The sequence below is a fragment of the Schistocerca serialis genome, chromosome 5 (assembly GCF_023864345.2).
Source record: "Schistocerca serialis cubense isolate TAMUIC-IGC-003099 chromosome 5, iqSchSeri2.2, whole genome shotgun sequence".
Taxonomy (NCBI): Eukaryota; Metazoa; Arthropoda; class Insecta; order Orthoptera; family Acrididae; genus Schistocerca; species Schistocerca serialis.
In genome coordinates this window covers 188,378,943-188,396,881 of record NC_064642.1, presented here as the reverse complement: position 1 = coordinate 188,396,881, position 17,939 = coordinate 188,378,943, and the positions used below count along the sequence as shown (strand labels likewise).

At 41.6% G+C, this 17,939-nt stretch overlaps 1 protein-coding gene across 2 annotated transcripts in view; it reads right to left on the bottom strand.

Annotated features, from left to right (window-relative positions):
* The window catches only part of LOC126482289 (cytoplasmic aconitate hydratase-like), a 328,052-nt gene that overhangs the window by 229,715 nt on the left and 80,398 nt on the right, over positions 1 to 17,939 (bottom strand). For both annotated transcript variants that reach the window (XM_050106284.1, XM_050106283.1), the window contains exon 3: positions 13,382 to 13,548. In XM_050106284.1, coding sequence (XP_049962241.1) covers positions 13,382 to 13,548 — 167 coding nt within the window. The remainder of the gene's footprint in view (positions 1 to 13,381; positions 13,549 to 17,939) is intronic.

The window sequence follows — 17,939 nt, the reverse complement described above, 5'->3', positions numbered from 1 at the left end:
CAGTTCTTTTATCAAGATTCTGCAGGACAGAGATAATTTGTGTTGTTTGACATAAGCAGCCATTCCACATTCAAATTAACTCATCTGGTAGCTCAGAGAGGGTCAATCATTGGGGCTTACAACATATACCAACTCAACAGTTGTATGCCTCAATGCCGAGTATCCTCACATAACAGCACTATATCCACCAACGTTATAATCATGCGCAACAAAAAACTTCTGTAAGAGCTTGTTGTAAACATTAGATTTACTGTTGTAAATAAAGCATAAAATTAGTAATTTATCAAGAACTTATAGACTACACAAAAGAGTCGGAAAGGTCATATTGCACTATGGCTGATCACACATGACAAAAATGGGATCCAACAACAGTCACACTTCTGTAGAATTTTGAAAGTGACAGGTCAAACCATAGAATGGGACCTAAACTCATGGGGCCGAAAAGTGAGACACTCCATTTAGTCGCCTCTTACGACAGGCAGGAATACCTCTGGCCTATTTCTAACACCCGGACCCGCAGGGGGAGTGGGGTGGCTACATGTAGTCAGGATATAGCATGAGTAGCCAGCCACTTGTAGCATCAAAGACAACCCCAAGATGATGTCCAGTTTTACTATCTGTTTAGTAACCATTACATGACAATAATGTAAATAAAGTGACCAATGACAAAAATCTCTGAAACATAATTAAGACAAGAAAGCCAAATTCTACGTACAATGTATAATTCAATTTACCACATCAACACAGACAGTGACAAGGAACAAATAATTTTGATTATGGTTCCCAGTATCATACTGAGAAGCTACATCATCATGGGAATAAGAGAAAACTAATCAGGATTAAACAGTACATGGTACACAGTATTACAACTCAATGACTTGATAAAGGGTTCTTTAAAGATAGTATGCAGAAGACCTGTCAGTAAAAGCATTGTTTCATGTCCACATGTGGGGCTGAAATAATGTAGCACACACAGCTAACTTATAGTCAAACAGGAGTTATACAGAATCCATTTCTGCAGAGGGATCAATATTCAGTATCCAAATGTTTGAGAGCAAAATGAAACACCAGACGTAACTAATGAGCTTATAAAAGTTATTCAAAAACCAAGGAATAATCAGGGTTCTCAGGTTTAGGCAATTGGAGTTGAGTTCTCTTGGTCTCTGCTGCAATTAGTAATTTAGGAGTGTTGACGAGTTGTAATGGTTGAAAATTGTTTTTATATTTTTTGATTTTATGTTTCTCAGTCATCTAGTTTTGTTAATACAATGTCCCATTCAATACAATATTTAATTGCCTAAAGCTTATGACCCTGTTCTTTCTTGGTTTTTAATAACTTTTATAAGCTCAATAGTTATTTATCTGATGTTCCATATTGATCTCATATATTCGGATATTGTGGGTAATCCACGAGGAGAGGGACAAAAAGGGAGACGAAGGGAAAAAGTGCCAACCACGCCATTATTTCTGCATGTTTATCAAGCAATTTTGCTTAAAAGATTTAATTCCTTTGCATATTATAGTTTCACATCGTAGCTTGTCTTTAGTGCTCACAGTTAGTTTGATATTTCTAATTGAGAAACCTACAGCAATTAATTAGGAGAGCTCACAGTGAAAAATGTGGTCACTTGATACTTTATACTCAGTGGACTTTACATACTGCATATGTTACGGTACATGAAATGCAGTAATCACTCTGAAATTGTTTTAAAGGGTGGAAGGAAAGCCATGTCTCACTACAGTGTCGAGTATATACAATTTATACAGCACAGTACATCCCTGTGCACTATGTCAAATTCATTTATGTCTTTCATGTTTCTTATCATCTTAACGCTGTGACCCTCATACTGTTTAGCCCTGGTTAGTTTTTTCTTGTTTTCATGATGTAGCTTTTTCAGTAATATACTGGGAACCTTAATCAAAATTATTTGTTCCCGTGTCCCTGTCTGTAAGGATGTGCGACACAATTATATATTGTACCAGAATTTGGTGCTCTTGTTTTAACTGTGTTTCAAAGATGTTTGTCTTAGATTATTTTACTTTCATAGAAAAAAACCATTGTTTTTTATAACTTATGCTTGTGGTTTTTGTACATTTTTCACTTACGACTGTACTATGTAATGGTTATAATTATGGTTTTTTTTTATCTTAGAATTATCTTTATATGTCATGATTCATATCGACTGGACATCTCCTTGGAGTTGTCTTTGAGGCTACAGACGCTTTGGCTACGCTTTGGCTACTCATGCTATGTCCTCATTACATGTGGCCAGTTTCTTGTCTGCACACGAAGAAGGTTGCTGACATATGAAAAATGTTGTTGTTCTTTATTATCACTCATGAAACTTACAGTTAATGCAGTTCAACATGACTGACATTTGATATGCAGTAGCCAATTTGTCATAAGTTATGTTTTTGTATTCCATGTCTATCAATTTTTGCATTTAGGTTTTGTTAACATTTCGGTTTTCTAACGTTGATTCTGGTGCTGGATAATGGTCAGTGACCAAACCAGTAACAAATTAATAAACTCTTCTAATGCAACCAAGTGTCAAATTTACTGAAACCTGTGAATTTAATTTTATAATGGTTTACCTATGTTAATGTTATTTAACATAGTCTGCTGTAGAATGTGTAATTTTCAATGAAATATGCCTTCATGCCAAGGAGGGAGGTGATTCATGGTAATCCCTTTCTCCGAGGCGGTGTCAAAGATGATGACAGAACATATTATTATGGACATAGTGTTTTATACGCATATTGGCCAGTTGGTTTGTTAAAGGAGCTGAACTAGTTGGTCATCAGTCCCTTTGCCTTTCAGCAAAGGTCTAACAATGTCAGCAAAGCTCAGGTAAGGGACAAAAGGAAGAAAGGGAGACAGAGGAAGAAAGGCAAGCAAGGTGCCCCATCCAGGGAGCAGCCGGAAGCCCCTGAAAGCAGAGTGCAATGAAAGGACAATACATTCCAGAGCCCCTGCCACTTACCAGAAGTACTCTGGTCTGAGACTGCCTGGGAAAGTCTAGCAACATGGACAGGACAAGAGAAGCACAGAGAGAGATGAACAACTTAACAGACTGTGTGAGAAGAGGGGGGAAGAAGAGTGAAAGAACAGGTGGGTTTCAGGACTGGGCTGGACCACCAAGCCAACTGTAGCCCAATCTGAGCAGAGGTGATAACAGTGTGTTCTGCCAAACCCTCAATGGGCTGACAAGGTTAAGTGGCACTCCCTTAAAGAGAGTGGTGAAGGCCTGCTTCATGAACAGAACATAAAATTAAGTCAGCCACTGGGGCACTGTCTCCTAACACCTGGGATAGAGAGTCATTGAGATGCAAAGGTCTGTCGTAGGGCAGCTAGGTTGGGGCAGTCCAACAAAATGGGGATCACTGTCAAATTGGAGCCGCAACACCAGTGGGGTGGATCCTCGCTGTGTAGGAGATGACCATGAATCAGCTAAGTATGGCTGATGCAGAGCCAGCAAAGGATGGTAGAGTCCTTTTGAGAGGCCTGCTTGGAGGACCTCCACATATTTGTATTTTCCTTGAACACCCATTGTTAGGTGCAGTCAAAGTGAGCCATTCCATATTTCAGGCACCTAAAACTTGATGGCGTAATACCACTGGTCAAGACCTTGCAAACTTCTCAAGGAGTCACTGCAGATGAGAAAGGACTCAGTAGTGTAGAAACAGATATACTCAAGAGTATAAGAGACGGCTACCAACTCCGCAGTGAAAACACCACAGCCATCCAGCAAGGAGAGCAGTTCAGTATGTCCCACGTGAGTATAAGCAAAGCTTACATGACCAGCAACCATCGAGTCATCAATGTAGACTATTTCGAAACCTTGGGCTGTGCCAAGGGTGAGAAAAATTGGTGGCAGATGGCCTTGGGATGAACCAAACTTTTCTGACCCAGCAGTCTTGCTTCCATCTTTTTATTACATGGTGGAATCAGGGCGTGGAACCACTTAAAGGCAATGAGGTACTCCATCGATGAGTACTACTTATGGCATTGGAGAGCCCATCTATGATCTCTAATGGCCTCTGATATCCAACGACCACCAAGATACTGTCTTGGATCAGGGTGGGCCTCAGGAACAGAGGATCGCTAAATTAGCTGCCAAAAGAATGACTGTAGTTGTCTTCTGGACTGTCTCATCGATATTTGCATGTGACGAGGAGCAAAGGTAGACAGCAGAGGTGAAAGCATCCCAGTCGACACTGCTGAGAGCCCATCTGCACAGGCATCCAGGGGAGCAACACTAAGGGAGGGACAGGAAGATCAGGAAGTGGTCACTATTACATGGGTCATCATGGACCCTCCAGTAGATGGATGAGAGAAGACATGAGCTGCTAATGGAAAGGTCAATGGCCAAGAAGGTTCCATGCACCACACTCGATTGTGTAGAGTATCAGTACTCAAGAGGCACAGGTCAAGTTGTGCCAGTAAATTTTGTATGTCCTTACCACAGCCAGTGACCATGGTTCCACCCAACCAAGGTTTATGGGCATTGAAATCACGCAAGATTAGGAATGGTGGGCGAACAGCATGTTCTGGGACACTCCAGGAAGGAGGTAAACATAGCAGATGGTAATATCCTGAAATGCCCTTGTTTGAACAGGCACAGCCTTAAAAAGTGTTTTAAGGGGCACAATTTCACTACAGGATGTGAAAACTCTGCCCGACACACTGTTAAAGACAGCACAATTCTTATAATATCTCCCACTATCCATGAAAGGCTGGGGTCTGTGTTGCTGGAAACCAAGTCTCCTGAAGGTCAATGCAGGAGGCAGATAAAGTGCTTAATAGATGTCATAGCTCAGCCAGGTGGTGGGAAACACTAAAATTCCACTAAAGAATGAAGTTGTCGATGTACAGTGAGGCCATGAATGGACCATGGGGGCCAGGTTATGCCTTAGGGTAATCTGCTGCCACTGATTGAGGGGTTGTGGCATCAATAGATACACATTCCAAACTCCTGTGTGTCGTGCAAATCGTTGTGTCAGGTGCTGCTGGAATCTCCATCTCTGCCACAGGAGCGGAACAGGTGGGATATGGTGGCAAGGGGGCTCATCTGAATGTACTCCTCCTTGGAGGACTTTTTCTTGTCCTCCCTCTCCTTAGAGTAATTCAATAATTGTGAGGGTTTCTCTGAATTAGTTTCAGGTAAAGATGATGACTGCGAAGCCCTCTGACTAGCAGCCTGTGGCTCCTTAAGCCACTGGCTGGTGCCTAGTTAAAGACCAGCAGAAGTTTTGGAAAAAAGTGCCCGAGAGATCCCTTCCTGATGAGATAAGCTGGAGGAAGGTGGTTTGTGTGTGACTGGGAGGTGGGGATCAATGTCTCTAGTGGGTGGGAAGCCACTGATCTGAAAGCAGGTGTGGATGAAGCAGCAAGAGGGGAGTCCCCACCCGTCATGGGGCAGACATGGTTGAGCCACCCTGAAGGCCCACTGTACATGGTGCAACGGGTGGGAGTACCGTCGCCAAAAGGGGTGGGGTGATTGTAGCTGTAGCACATGACATTGTTTGATATGCTGGGTGGAAGTGCTCATAATTTTTCTTGGCCTCTTGCTAACCAAGTTTAACCAGTCTTGTATTTTTGTATTTTCTTTTCTTTCTGCAAAACAGTGCACTCTGATGAACAGGAAGAATGGCACTTTCCACAGTTGACATAGATGGGGGGAGGTGCACAGGGAGGGTTCACATGGAGTGCTCATCCACAATCACTAAAGGTGGGGCAAGCACTGCAAAGCAAAGACAGGTTCCCAAATTTCAAACACTTTAAGTGCTGCATGCGGGAGAGGGGAAGGGGAGGGGGTGTGTGTAGGGGGGGGGAGGGGGAGACATACAGTTTCACATCACATCGTATACCCATCACCTTGATCTATTCAAGCAATAGATACCCTCGAAAGCCAAGATGATGGCATCAGTAGCAACCCTATTGTCCTTCGGCGGCCTATGTACACGACAAAGTCTACACCCAGTCGCTCCAGCTTTTGTGTAGATCATCATCAGATTGTAAGAGCAGGTCTCCTTGGAAAATGATGCCCTGGACTGAATTTAGACTTATAAGGTGTGGCAGTCACCGGTATGTCACCCAGCTTGTTACAAGTGAGCAGTGCCTGCAATTGGGCAGGGGATGCCATTTTGATCAAAACTGAGCCACTTTTCATTTCAGAGATGGCTGCCATTTCCCCCAACTTGTCTTATAAGCTCTCCACAAAGAACAAGAGCTCTGTAGCTAAGAAGGAATCACTACTATTCCTTGTACAAACCAAGTATTGTGATGATTACTGCTCTGCTTGCCATTTAGTCCTACATTCCTCCCACGGTGTAGCCAGGGAAGGGAACATTTTAGTGTCACATCTCTGCACTGATAAGAGGACTGCCCTTTCGTAGAGACTGCTGGGGCTCTGTGGCCACCAGTGGGATACTACTTCATACACTTCATTTGCAACTGATCCGCCACGCTGCCACCCATTCTGAAAGGGGGCTCTCCCCACAGGTGCTAACCAACCTTAGCAACAGCTACCTCGTCAGTAATCCATTGCTCAGAATCCCCATCCCCCAGTCATGAACCGTGGTGGGTTTTGGGAGTACTACTGTATAAAGGACAGGGTGCACAGATGGATACGCACAAAGGTGGAGCCCACACCACACTGGGTGACTTTCCCTGCAAGATCTGCACTTCTAGATAATTTTTAAAATTTGTGGAAGGTCAAACCCAACAACGGGCACCACATGTTTATTTAATGAAAAGTTGTAGAATACGTTGGAAGTGGAAACGTGAAGCCCAAGCAGCGTTGGCACCAAGAAAACCATCCAATGGCGAGGCAGAGGGGAGGGGGAAAGGGTTAGTGAAAGTATAAGCCTGCAGCATGGAAAGGAAGCGATGCAGCAAAGGCTAGGGGCCCATAGTAACCAAGCATGTACAAACAAAAGATTACATGCATGTGAAGCACATGCCATTAAGATCCAGCCACTGGACACTAGAATCTTATTCTTATGGCAACCAGCCATGGTCCTCAAAAGTCTTAAGTGGTCACTAAACCCCCATTTAATACGAGGGGGAGTCAAATGAAAACATTAAATATGTTTTTAAATATTATTTATTGTGCAGAAGTGGTACTTTTCAACATAATCTCCCCCACACTCAATGCAAGTCCTCCAGCACTTACAAAGTGCATAAATTCCTTGAGAAAAAAATTTATTAGGTAGTCCGCACAACCACTCATGCACCACGTGGCGTACCTCTTCATCAGAATGGAACTTCTTTCCTCCCACTGCCTCTGAGTGGTCCAAACATATGGAAGTCACTTGGGGCAAGGTCTGGTGAGTATGGTGGATGAGGAAGACACTTAAAATGCAGGTCTGTGATTGTTGCAACTACTGTACGCACAGTGTGGGGCCTTGCACTGACATGTTGCAAAAGGACACCTGCTGACAGCAATCCACGTCACTGATTTGATTGCAGGCCACAGATGATTTTTTAGGAGATCTGTGTATGACGCAATGGTGACAGTGGTCCCTCTAGGCACGAAATGCTCCAAAATGACACCTTTTTCATCCCAAGAGAGAGTCAGCATAACCTTCCCTGCTGGTGGTTCTGTTCGAAACTTCTTTGGTTTTGGTGATGAGGAATGGCGCCATTCCTTGATCGTTCTCTTCGTTTCCGGTTGGTGGAAGTAAACCCAGGTTTTGTCCCCAGTAACGATTCTTGGAAGGAAGCCATCACCTTTGAAGATGTTCTTCACAAGCATCAACACATCATTCTCTCATTTCAGGAGTCAGCTATCGTGGCACCCATCTTGCAGACACTTTTTATGAAACTGGAACACATGATGCACAATGTGGTGTGCTGACCCTTGACTAATCTGTAAACATGCCGCAATGTCATTCAGTGTCACTCAGCGGTTTTCCTTCACTATGGCTTCAACTGCTGCAATGTTCTGTGGAGCCACAACTTGTTGCGCCTAACCTGGATGAGGAGCATCTTCCACTGAAGTCACACCATTTGCGAACTTCCTACTCCATTCGTAGACTTGCTGCTGTGACAAACATACCACACCATACTGAACCTTCATTCGTCGATGAATTTCAATAGGTTTCGCACCTTCACTACACAAAAACCGAATAACAGAACGCTTTTCTTCCCTGGTGCAAGTCACAAGTGGGGCGGCCATCTTTATACTGATACTACGATGGTATGTGTGCATCTGCACTATGCTGCCACCTACAGGCCATTCTGCACGCTGTTTGTAGCACACTTACCAACTTACAGGATAACGGCACAAAATTTCGATTTGTTAATACAAATTTAAGGTTTTCATTTGACTCACCCTCGTATTTGGGAGGTAAGAAAGTCAGGAGCTGTAGTTTTCCTACAAAAAACTTAGGGCTCATTTACAGTAACTGACAAGGACAATTCCAGAAACATCAGTGTGAAAGAAGACGGGTTGGCTAGATGCTGGTGGAAAACTGTTAGAAAGGATATTGTGGACAGCAGATAATGAGGACATCACAAATTTAAATAGTGCAATAGGGGTATCACAGGAAATGGCCACAAATACACAAACAACTGAGTTGTCATACAACACAGGGACTGTTGAACATAACAAAAGCTATGCACTTTAAACAGATCTGAAAGAGATCCTAAATCATTTGAGTACACTAGATTAGAAACTAGTAGTGGCCAGATAGCAATGGGCACTTGCTAATGGCTTTGAAAGTGCCAGAGTAGAAGCAGAAAGAGTACTATAAGCAAGTCAACATGCCACTCATGGACATCCAAGTACACCACCACAGCTGTTTCTATTAGGACTACAGCGAGTACAAAAGTAATTTCTGAAAGGGTTATGACATCTTGTACCTATGGTTAAACGTAATATAGCACTGTTCTTTGGTGCTGCTTCAAGGTGTACAACTTAGCTTCTGCCATTTTTTCCCCAACATTTGAGGCTTTAATGAAACAAACAGGTTACACATGTATAATTCAAAGTATTTTCCATCACTGGCCACTACTTTCTCCCATCTTTCGGGCAGTGTATGAATCCCACATCGAAAAAGTTGGTCATCTTTTGAAGTGATCCACGAATCGATCAAATTTGTGACTACTTCATGAGATCAGAAGTGTTCGTCAGCCAGGCCATGCGCCATTGATCTAAACAGGTGATAGAGTGAGCAATATCTGGAAAATACGGCAGGTGGGGTAGGACTTCCCATTTTAATGTTTCCAAGTACATTCTGACCTCTTTTGCCACGTGGGGTCGTGTTGCAAAATCACTTTATCATGCCTCTCGCTGTATTGCGGCCACTTGTCTTTTAATGCTCTACTCAAAAGCATTAATTGCATTCAATAACGATCACCTGTGATTGTTCCACTTGGTTTTAACACCTCATGGTACACGACACCGAGTTGGTCCCATCAACTGCAGAGCATGATCTTGGAGCCGTGAATATTCTGAATATTCAGTTTGGCCATTGACGTGGAAGCATGGCCTGGATATACCCACGACTTTTTGTGTTTAAGGTTATTGTAATGAACCCATTTTTAGTTTCCAGTCACAATGTGATGCAGAAATCCCTTCTGTTTTTGCCTCTGAAGCAACTGTTCACAAACACACAAATGCCATTCAACGTCTCTTGGTTACAGCTCATGCGGGACTCAAGTTCTTTCTTTCTGAATCATGCCCATAGCCTTGAGATGTTTTGAAATGGCTTGCTATGTCACTCCCACTAATCGTACCAATTCTTCTCAAATTTGACGTGAGTCTTCACTCAGCAATGTCTCCAATTCTTAATCTTCAACTCTTCCACCACTATGCCGGACTACAACGTAAAAATTACCGTTCTTGAAGCACTGAAACCACTGGCAACATGTTCTTTCACTATTAGTGTCCTTACCATACGTACTTGACAGCATTCGAAGAGACTCGGCTGCTGTTTTCTTCACACTGAAACAAACCAGTAACACCTCCCACAAATGACGAGAATTAGGCGTGTAAACTGACATTTTCAATCAAGAACCACTTTATGATGCAGACACAAATCAACTAATGTTTCAATGAGGTTATGTTGGCCGAGGTCCAAACTAACTGTCTGACATCTGCGATCTGTTTCTTTCGTCCGCTACTTAACCTTGTCGCTCCTATTGGCAAACGGCAGAAGGAAAGTTGTACACCTTGTACAATTGAGCTTTATTCAGATCGGTCTAGAATAAACACCAACATGCAATTTTCAGTAGTATGTTTAAAATCTCATCACCAATGGTTTACAATCCATCTGTATCCAGTCAAATGGAAGCTAATCAGTAAGTGGGTTCAGTTTCAAACTGGTGAAGTGTTACGCATTTTGGAACAACAGGATACACAAGTTGTTATGTCAGTAAAAGATTTTAGCAATTGTGTCAAGCAGTTAGTCATTATTTGTAAAGCTCTGGTACTATGTTCCAACAAGGGAGCATGTGGAATTCAGTTATTCCTAGGAAATATGGAGGCACCAGAGTGCAAGAAGATAGCATCCATGCCAGAACCACACTGTCAGTCGGTTGGCAATCAATGGATGTATTCTATGTTCTCATCAAAAACAGTAGCCGTAAATTGTTACAATAATAAAATATTTACTGGTATGACAAAACTAGAGTTAATACAGAGTGGGTTTTCAATTAATGTGAACAAATATGACACAGCCATAACCCAGATTCACCTTCCTGCTAGAAATACAGGTACCAAGATAATTGTAGCGACTCTACCAATCTTGTATTGGCCAGAAAAAACTCCAACTGTGTTACCCATTTAAAACCGAACCTTCCTGAATAGTACCTTGCATCCCACTTTGCTACAAATAGCAGATGAATTAATCATTTCAGAGAAAGGACAAATTTCAGTAGATCAAATGCTACAGCATATCAAGAGAAATGTCAATGGACTATCATTATGGTCAGTGTAACGCTAGTGTTATCAGGATACCAGCATTTATTTGAGGCAGTTCACGTTTATCTATGACAAATCACTTGTGCAAAAGAAGCAACTGTTCATGAGATTCTCATGGAACTGATTCGTAATAGCAAGTAAGAGTGTCGAACGGACAAAATGTATAACAAATTGAACTATGAAGATTATATTAAACTAAGGTAAGCTGTCCGTTGTGATTGAAGGACCCAAAGATTGAGAGTAAATGTAAGTATGTAAGATAATTAATTAGAAGACAATGAAATAGTAAAATTTTTGATGAATTTTTGATGAATACCATGGTAGTAAGGAAACTGAAGAGAACATTCTTCCAAGGCTCTAAAGCACAGCATTGCTCCTGCACACAGAAGTATCAATATGATCCAGCTGCTAGGCATAAACATTTCAACATAATTAGTCTGTCACAAAGATTGCAACATCAACACTTCTGTGGGTGAGTACAAGCGAGCTCAGCAAAAAATTAAGTGCAGACCAATCCTGCCTCCATTACACCTCTTAACATTATGTAAGAAATACTAAGTAGGATACAACACCACCACCTATCACAGGTTTGACAAAGCAGTTACGACACAGACAAATTCATTAAGCCACTACAGCAAAACTGAAGACTACTGACGACTCATAATGAATAAGAGCAATTCAGTCACATAAAATGACTTCATACAGCAAAGTCTCTCCCCAACACCCCACTAACCTAGAATCAGTCTATCTGTAGGATCAATGGTGTTCCCACTCAATTATCTGATTACTGTATTGTAACATCTTGTTTGAGAGATTGTTCCAGTACCAGTCTTACTCTTGCCATCTTAAGAGAGTACCACCAATCCACAGCCACTGATGAGAGAAGCCAGGCTCCTGTACCAACTGCCACAGATGCTTAGTCCATGGGCCTACCACATCATCCCGGCCTGTGGCACAAACTGCTTGAAACTCCAGCACTGCTCGGGTCAAATGGCCTAAAGAACCTGCAGGCCAGGATCAGCATTCAAGATGACCTCACGGTATCCGACACTATGGTGCATCTGATGGGATAACACTCACAGTGTATGCCGAGAACGGCGTGTGGAACAACACACACACACACACAGTGTGTTGTCACTGTCACCTTCACGCAGAGCTTCTGACGGGGCATGCCTTCCACATCACGGTCGGTAACCCACTTACTAGAAGTCAACAGGCTGATGCATTGAGATATGGCAGCCTTAATCAGCAACTGGGTTTACCCGACTCCTCGCCAACCTGCTAAGCCACCAGCCTCCAAAGAAGATACAGCAACGGAATGTATTCAGGAAAATAAATGAAGCAATATTTAATCCTCTTATTGCATCTGGCAAGGCTACATAGGTTCCTTGGACTTCTTCCTGACAACCAGTAGGGATTTCCAACTCAGGAATGGGCAACCCCTATAGTTCTGTGTGTGTGGTGTGTGTGGCCTTTACAAATGTCTGCTTGTGTGTGTGTGTGTGTGTGTGTGTGTGTGTGCGCGCGCGCGCGTGTGCGTGTGCGCGAGTGTATACTTGTCCTTTTTCCCCCCTAAGGTAAGTCTTTCCGCTCCCGGGATTGGAATGACTCCTTACCCTCTTCCTTAAAACCCACATCCTTTCATCTTTCCCTCTCCTTCCCTCTTTCCTGATGAAGCAACCGTTTGTTGCGAAAGCTTGAATTTTGTGTGTATGTTTGTGTGTTTATTGACCTGCCAGCACTTTCGTTTGGTAAGTCACATCATCTTTGTTTTTAGATATATTTTTCCCACATATATATATATATATATATATATATATATATATATATATGATGTAACTTACCAAACGAAAGCGCTGGCAGGTCGATAGACACACAAACAAACACACAAAATTCTAGCTTTCGCAACCAACAGTTGCTTCGTCAGGAAAGAGGGAAGGAGGGGGAAAGACGAAAGGATGTGGGTTTTAAGGGAGAGGGTAAGGAGTCATCCCAATCCCGGGAGTGGAAAGACTTACCTTAGGGGGAAAAAAAAGGACGGGTATACACTCGCGCGCGCGCACACACACACACACACACACACACACACACACACACACACACACACACACACACACACACACACACACACAGATTCAAAGACACAGAGAAAAATGCGCATGCGCGCGCTTGTGCGTATGCGTGTGTGTGTGTGTGTGTGTGTGTGTGTGTGTGTGTGTGATATATATATATATATTCTGTTCTGGTTCTTAGATTCTGTAATTAGCCTTCTGTAAATCATTAATGATTTATTTCATGATGAAGCAACTTCAGCTCACATGGTCCCATACAATCTAATGAATTAAATTAAATTTACTGTGAGTACATACAGCCAATGGTTCAAATGCATATTTTATTTCCAAATGGAATAAACTTTGTAAATGACAACTCTCACAAAGCCTTTATATTACCTGGAGTATTACTCTGGCAGGTTTGAAAGCAATTTCAACGCCACCTTCCATGGACTGATTGTCTTGCCATGCCAGAATGGTTTCCACATCTTTTTCTTTCACTTGAAAGTTGTCACAATTTCTTACTGCAGACTCGAGCAAGACTCTGACTGAGAATGGGAGTTTATCTGTAAAAAAATATTACAAAATAATGATTAACACTTTACCGTATTACATCACAATTTTATGGTTTAAGGTAGACAGAGAATATTGTAACAAGGCGACAGATAGAAAGAGAACAAATGAGAGAGAGGGACAGCAGGGAATTAGCAAAGCAGCATTCCCTTAGTTATTCTCCGAGTAAGCTGTTTATCTCTGCCTGTACGCAAAATCTCCCCATCCACTCCCCTACCCACTTTTTCTTGTTAATTTCCATAAATGGAATTTTGCCTGGAGGCTCATTCATGAGCATCAGTCTTCTCTCATTTGTGTTTTATCCCCATTACAGTCTATGTGCTGGAATTATCATTCCTTCAAAATCATACATTTGACTTGTCAAAAGTTAGAAAGTCCTGCTGCCACAGTCTATTTCGTTACTCCACGTTAACTTCCAGGCTGAGCGTTTTTCTTTCACAAATTATTATTATTATTATTATTATTATTATTATTATTATTGGGAAATACACATTTCTTCTTGCCAATACATTCTCTGCAGCACATTAAATACATCAGTTGCTTTTCTGGCAATGGTGTTGGTATTAGGAAGCTTTTCTGTCTGAGTCAAAAAGTTTATGTTTTAAGTATTGTGTTTAGTACACCAAGAATTCCTAGTAACTCACCACATTATTATGACACAAAATACAGTACCTTCAGACATATCTGGTAGACTTGGAACTAGATAACTTAAATAGAATAATATGTAATTTGCATCTTAGCACAATGGCTAATATAATTAAAATGTATACTGCTAATCAAGTTGCCTACCTTTGTCATTCAGGATTATTTTTTCCCTTTAGACTGATTTCAAATCTTAACACTGAACCACGACAGGCAACTGTTCAGACGGGTACCTAGCGAGGTATGTTGGATATCCATTATCATCACTATGTTGTCTAAGAGAACCTCACAGCACCCCGTTGTTATTTGTCCGTCTGTCAAGCCCGCCTCCTCAGGAGTGGGCAGAAGTATCCAGTTGAAATTTACGTCAAACACTAAGGTCACTGGTCCCTCAGCGGTGTAGATAATTTAAGCTTCAACGTCAGTGAAATCAAAAGATACCGCCATACCTGTCACATATTTAGATACACACAACTTCACTGTTCAAAACCTTTGGATGAATTATCTACGTAAGTGATAGGCCTGATGGTGGTATGGTAATGAGTATTCATGGAAACTCAAATGTAACACAGCCAAATCTTGTTTGGACCATGGATTTTTCAGTCTTCATTTTAACCTAGCCTTCACCTCTCAATAATGAGGTGCGTCACCAGAAACAGCATGTGGTTTGATTCCACGTTAAACTGTAGGTCCCCTTTCTCCGTTTGGGTAACGGGGGCTGGTTAGGGGCACACACATCGCTGAAGCAGCATCCAATAGAAACACTAGCATCAGGCCACTTAGCAACACAAATCATTATTATTATTATTTGTATACATAATTAAGTTCATACAGAACCCTCAGAGCAGATGTGCTACTTGTACTTGTCCATTTTTTTAAAAAGAGATATATAAACTGATAGCCCTCAAATTTTGTGATTATAAGCTTCTTCAGTGGAGGGCACTGAAAGGCCACACAACAACGTTTGCTACATGTGATGCCCACACACCATCGCTTCCCCCTCCCGCCTACAATCACAAGCACAAGTGCACAGAGAAGACATAGGAAAGCATGGCAGAAAAAAAAGAAAGAAAAGTTTAATATCCCATTGCCAACAGAGTACAAGATTTCTTAGAGGAAGGAAATCAGCTATGCTACTTTGAAAGTGCCATCTCAGCCCTCACCTTCAACAATTTAGCAAAATCACAAAAACACGGATAAATGGACAGGGATTTGAACTGCTGTTTGCCTAAATGTGAGCCCAGTATATTACATCTTTGACATCTGGAGATCCTGCTCAGAGGAAAGATGAAAAGGCAGTGGGAGAGGTGGGCACAGCACACAAAAGAGAAGTAGCATGATATGCGTGTGATCACAGGGAAATTGATGGATATGGATCAGCTCACTGCTTAAAGATCAATTAAAATGAGTTGGCTACCTTCCGATTTTGGCTTGTAGCAGTAAAAGTTTGCACTCTATTAAAGTTATGGTGTCTCTTCATTAGTGGAGCATATTTTTATGAACTGGAAAACATTTTTCAGAATATATATTGATGGGTTAAGCTTATCCATTGTGGATATTTTAGAACCCGTGACTTAATTGAATGTAAATATACAAAACTGCTACCAGTCACTTTCTTGACTAATTATTTATTATTTCATGAACTGGTATTCGAACCTTTTCAGTTTCATCTTCAGGTGGTTTCTGAAGTTACATCATTATTTCTAGCATAATGTTGGGTGCTGGGTTGTGAAAGTACGAATGGCTTTCTTCATTAGTGTCCATCTGTCTGCTTCCATTCTGATGGCCAGTTGCTATATCACTTCACGCACTTTTACACAATCTATGTTCATTTGCACTGTGACAGCAAAATTTTGCCAGCATCCAGCATGTGCTATACAATTGTTGTATAGCAACTGTTGTGTAGTTATTAAAATATAAAACATGCAGCTTCATTTTTTATACTGCTATTGATAAAGGCTAATCAGTCAAAATCAGAATAGCCAGTAAGTAGGCACTGGTTGTAATAAACTTTATGGTTAATAGTTAGAATCATGAAATAGATAAGAATCCTCATTCCTGTCAAGAGGCCCCTCTGAAAGGCATTGATTGCAAGTGTAACCTCACAATGATGAAATGGATTAAAAAGACATAGCACTTATTCATAAACCAGACTTCCCTAGTCCAAAGCAGGATAATGTGATAGCAGTCTAAGAAGGACATAGCTATCACCACCCCCAGGAAGTGATTTTGAGGCAGTGTAGGGCAAGTTATTTCTTGGCCCTCTGTTTAAGATGATAAATGTGAGGCATCCATGTTAGCTTAGCATTGAAAAGTAGTCATAGAATTTGGTATGATTTTATGATCTTGAGTAACATTATATACATAAAGGTCTCACTGCAGCATTACAAACATCAATAAAATTATTCTGGGTGTGTGATCACATGATCATGTGCTGAACGTTACCTGGAATAGTAGAATAGTAACAGGAACATCTGGCCACAAAAGAGAGAGAGAGAGAGAGAGAGAGAGAGAGAGAGAGAGAGAGAGAGAGAGAGAGAGAGAGAGAGAGAGAGACTTTTGTGCTTGCAGTAATGCGTGTGTTTCTACTTTAGAAGAAGGCCTTTTGGCTGAAATGTCAAATGTACAGCAGTCTTTTTGTTGAGCCTGTCTGTGACTCTACTTCTTCTCATGACAGTGTATTATTTACTACATATTCGAAGTCTTGACTGCAATCCAATGCAATCAGCAACAGTCGTCTTCTGACCATACTGCTACTGTAATTGATACATAAGATGGCAGACATTGTTGCCAATCACGTGGTATTAAAATCTGTAACGGCGCCTTTTTAATTGTATCTGGTATGAGGTTGACTACCACCCCCATCCCCTCCCTACTCACCTCATTGCAATCCCACCCACTTTTCACAATTTGGAAACAAAGCGGTGAAATTTAGTTACTGACATTTTGAAACTGGGTAATAACCATTAAGAGATGAGCGATTCGTAAATGCTGTCTGCAAGTCGTCTAATAAATGGTGAAGCAATTATTGATTTGGACTGTACAGACTAAATGACTTCTATGGATATTTTACCATTGATTTTAAGAGGTCTTGTGTACAAATGATTAGCTCATGTGCTTTAAATCTGTTATCAGAACAACTTTCACGCAATGCCAACACTTCATTGCAGTCCCCCCCAACCCACCTGAAAACAGGCTGTAACACTATGTTCTTACAGCTGTGTGTGTGTGTGTGGGGGGGGGGGGGGGGGGGGGGGGCGGCGCTTTAGTGGTGCTCCACTGATTTTTATACCGAAGCTTTTATTGCAATGGTCATTCTGTGTTCAAGTAGACACTTCTGACAGTCTTCCTTGCATGCCAGGAAACTGAGTCTCACAAGACACTGTTCTTTGTGTAATCCTTTTCCTAATAGGAATTAAGACCTACATGCCCTGAGATCTTATGTATTACAGGTCTTTAAATGTATTACAGAATGCCAGAAAAAAATTCCAATTTTGGAGCCTCACCTATGTCAACCAACTACTACCTCCTATACATACATAATGCTATATCAGAGCATAAGTCACTGGTATCTTTGATATGGGTGGAGGTATTGAGGTGGACATACTTGAGATTGAAGTCGACATCAGAAAGCTAGCTTGTTTGGTTGAGGTGAGGAGCAGGTGAAGCAAATGGGTGATAAGTTGAGATTCTGGAGGAATGTTGATAGGACATCCTCACTTCCTGTCCACATCATGAAGAT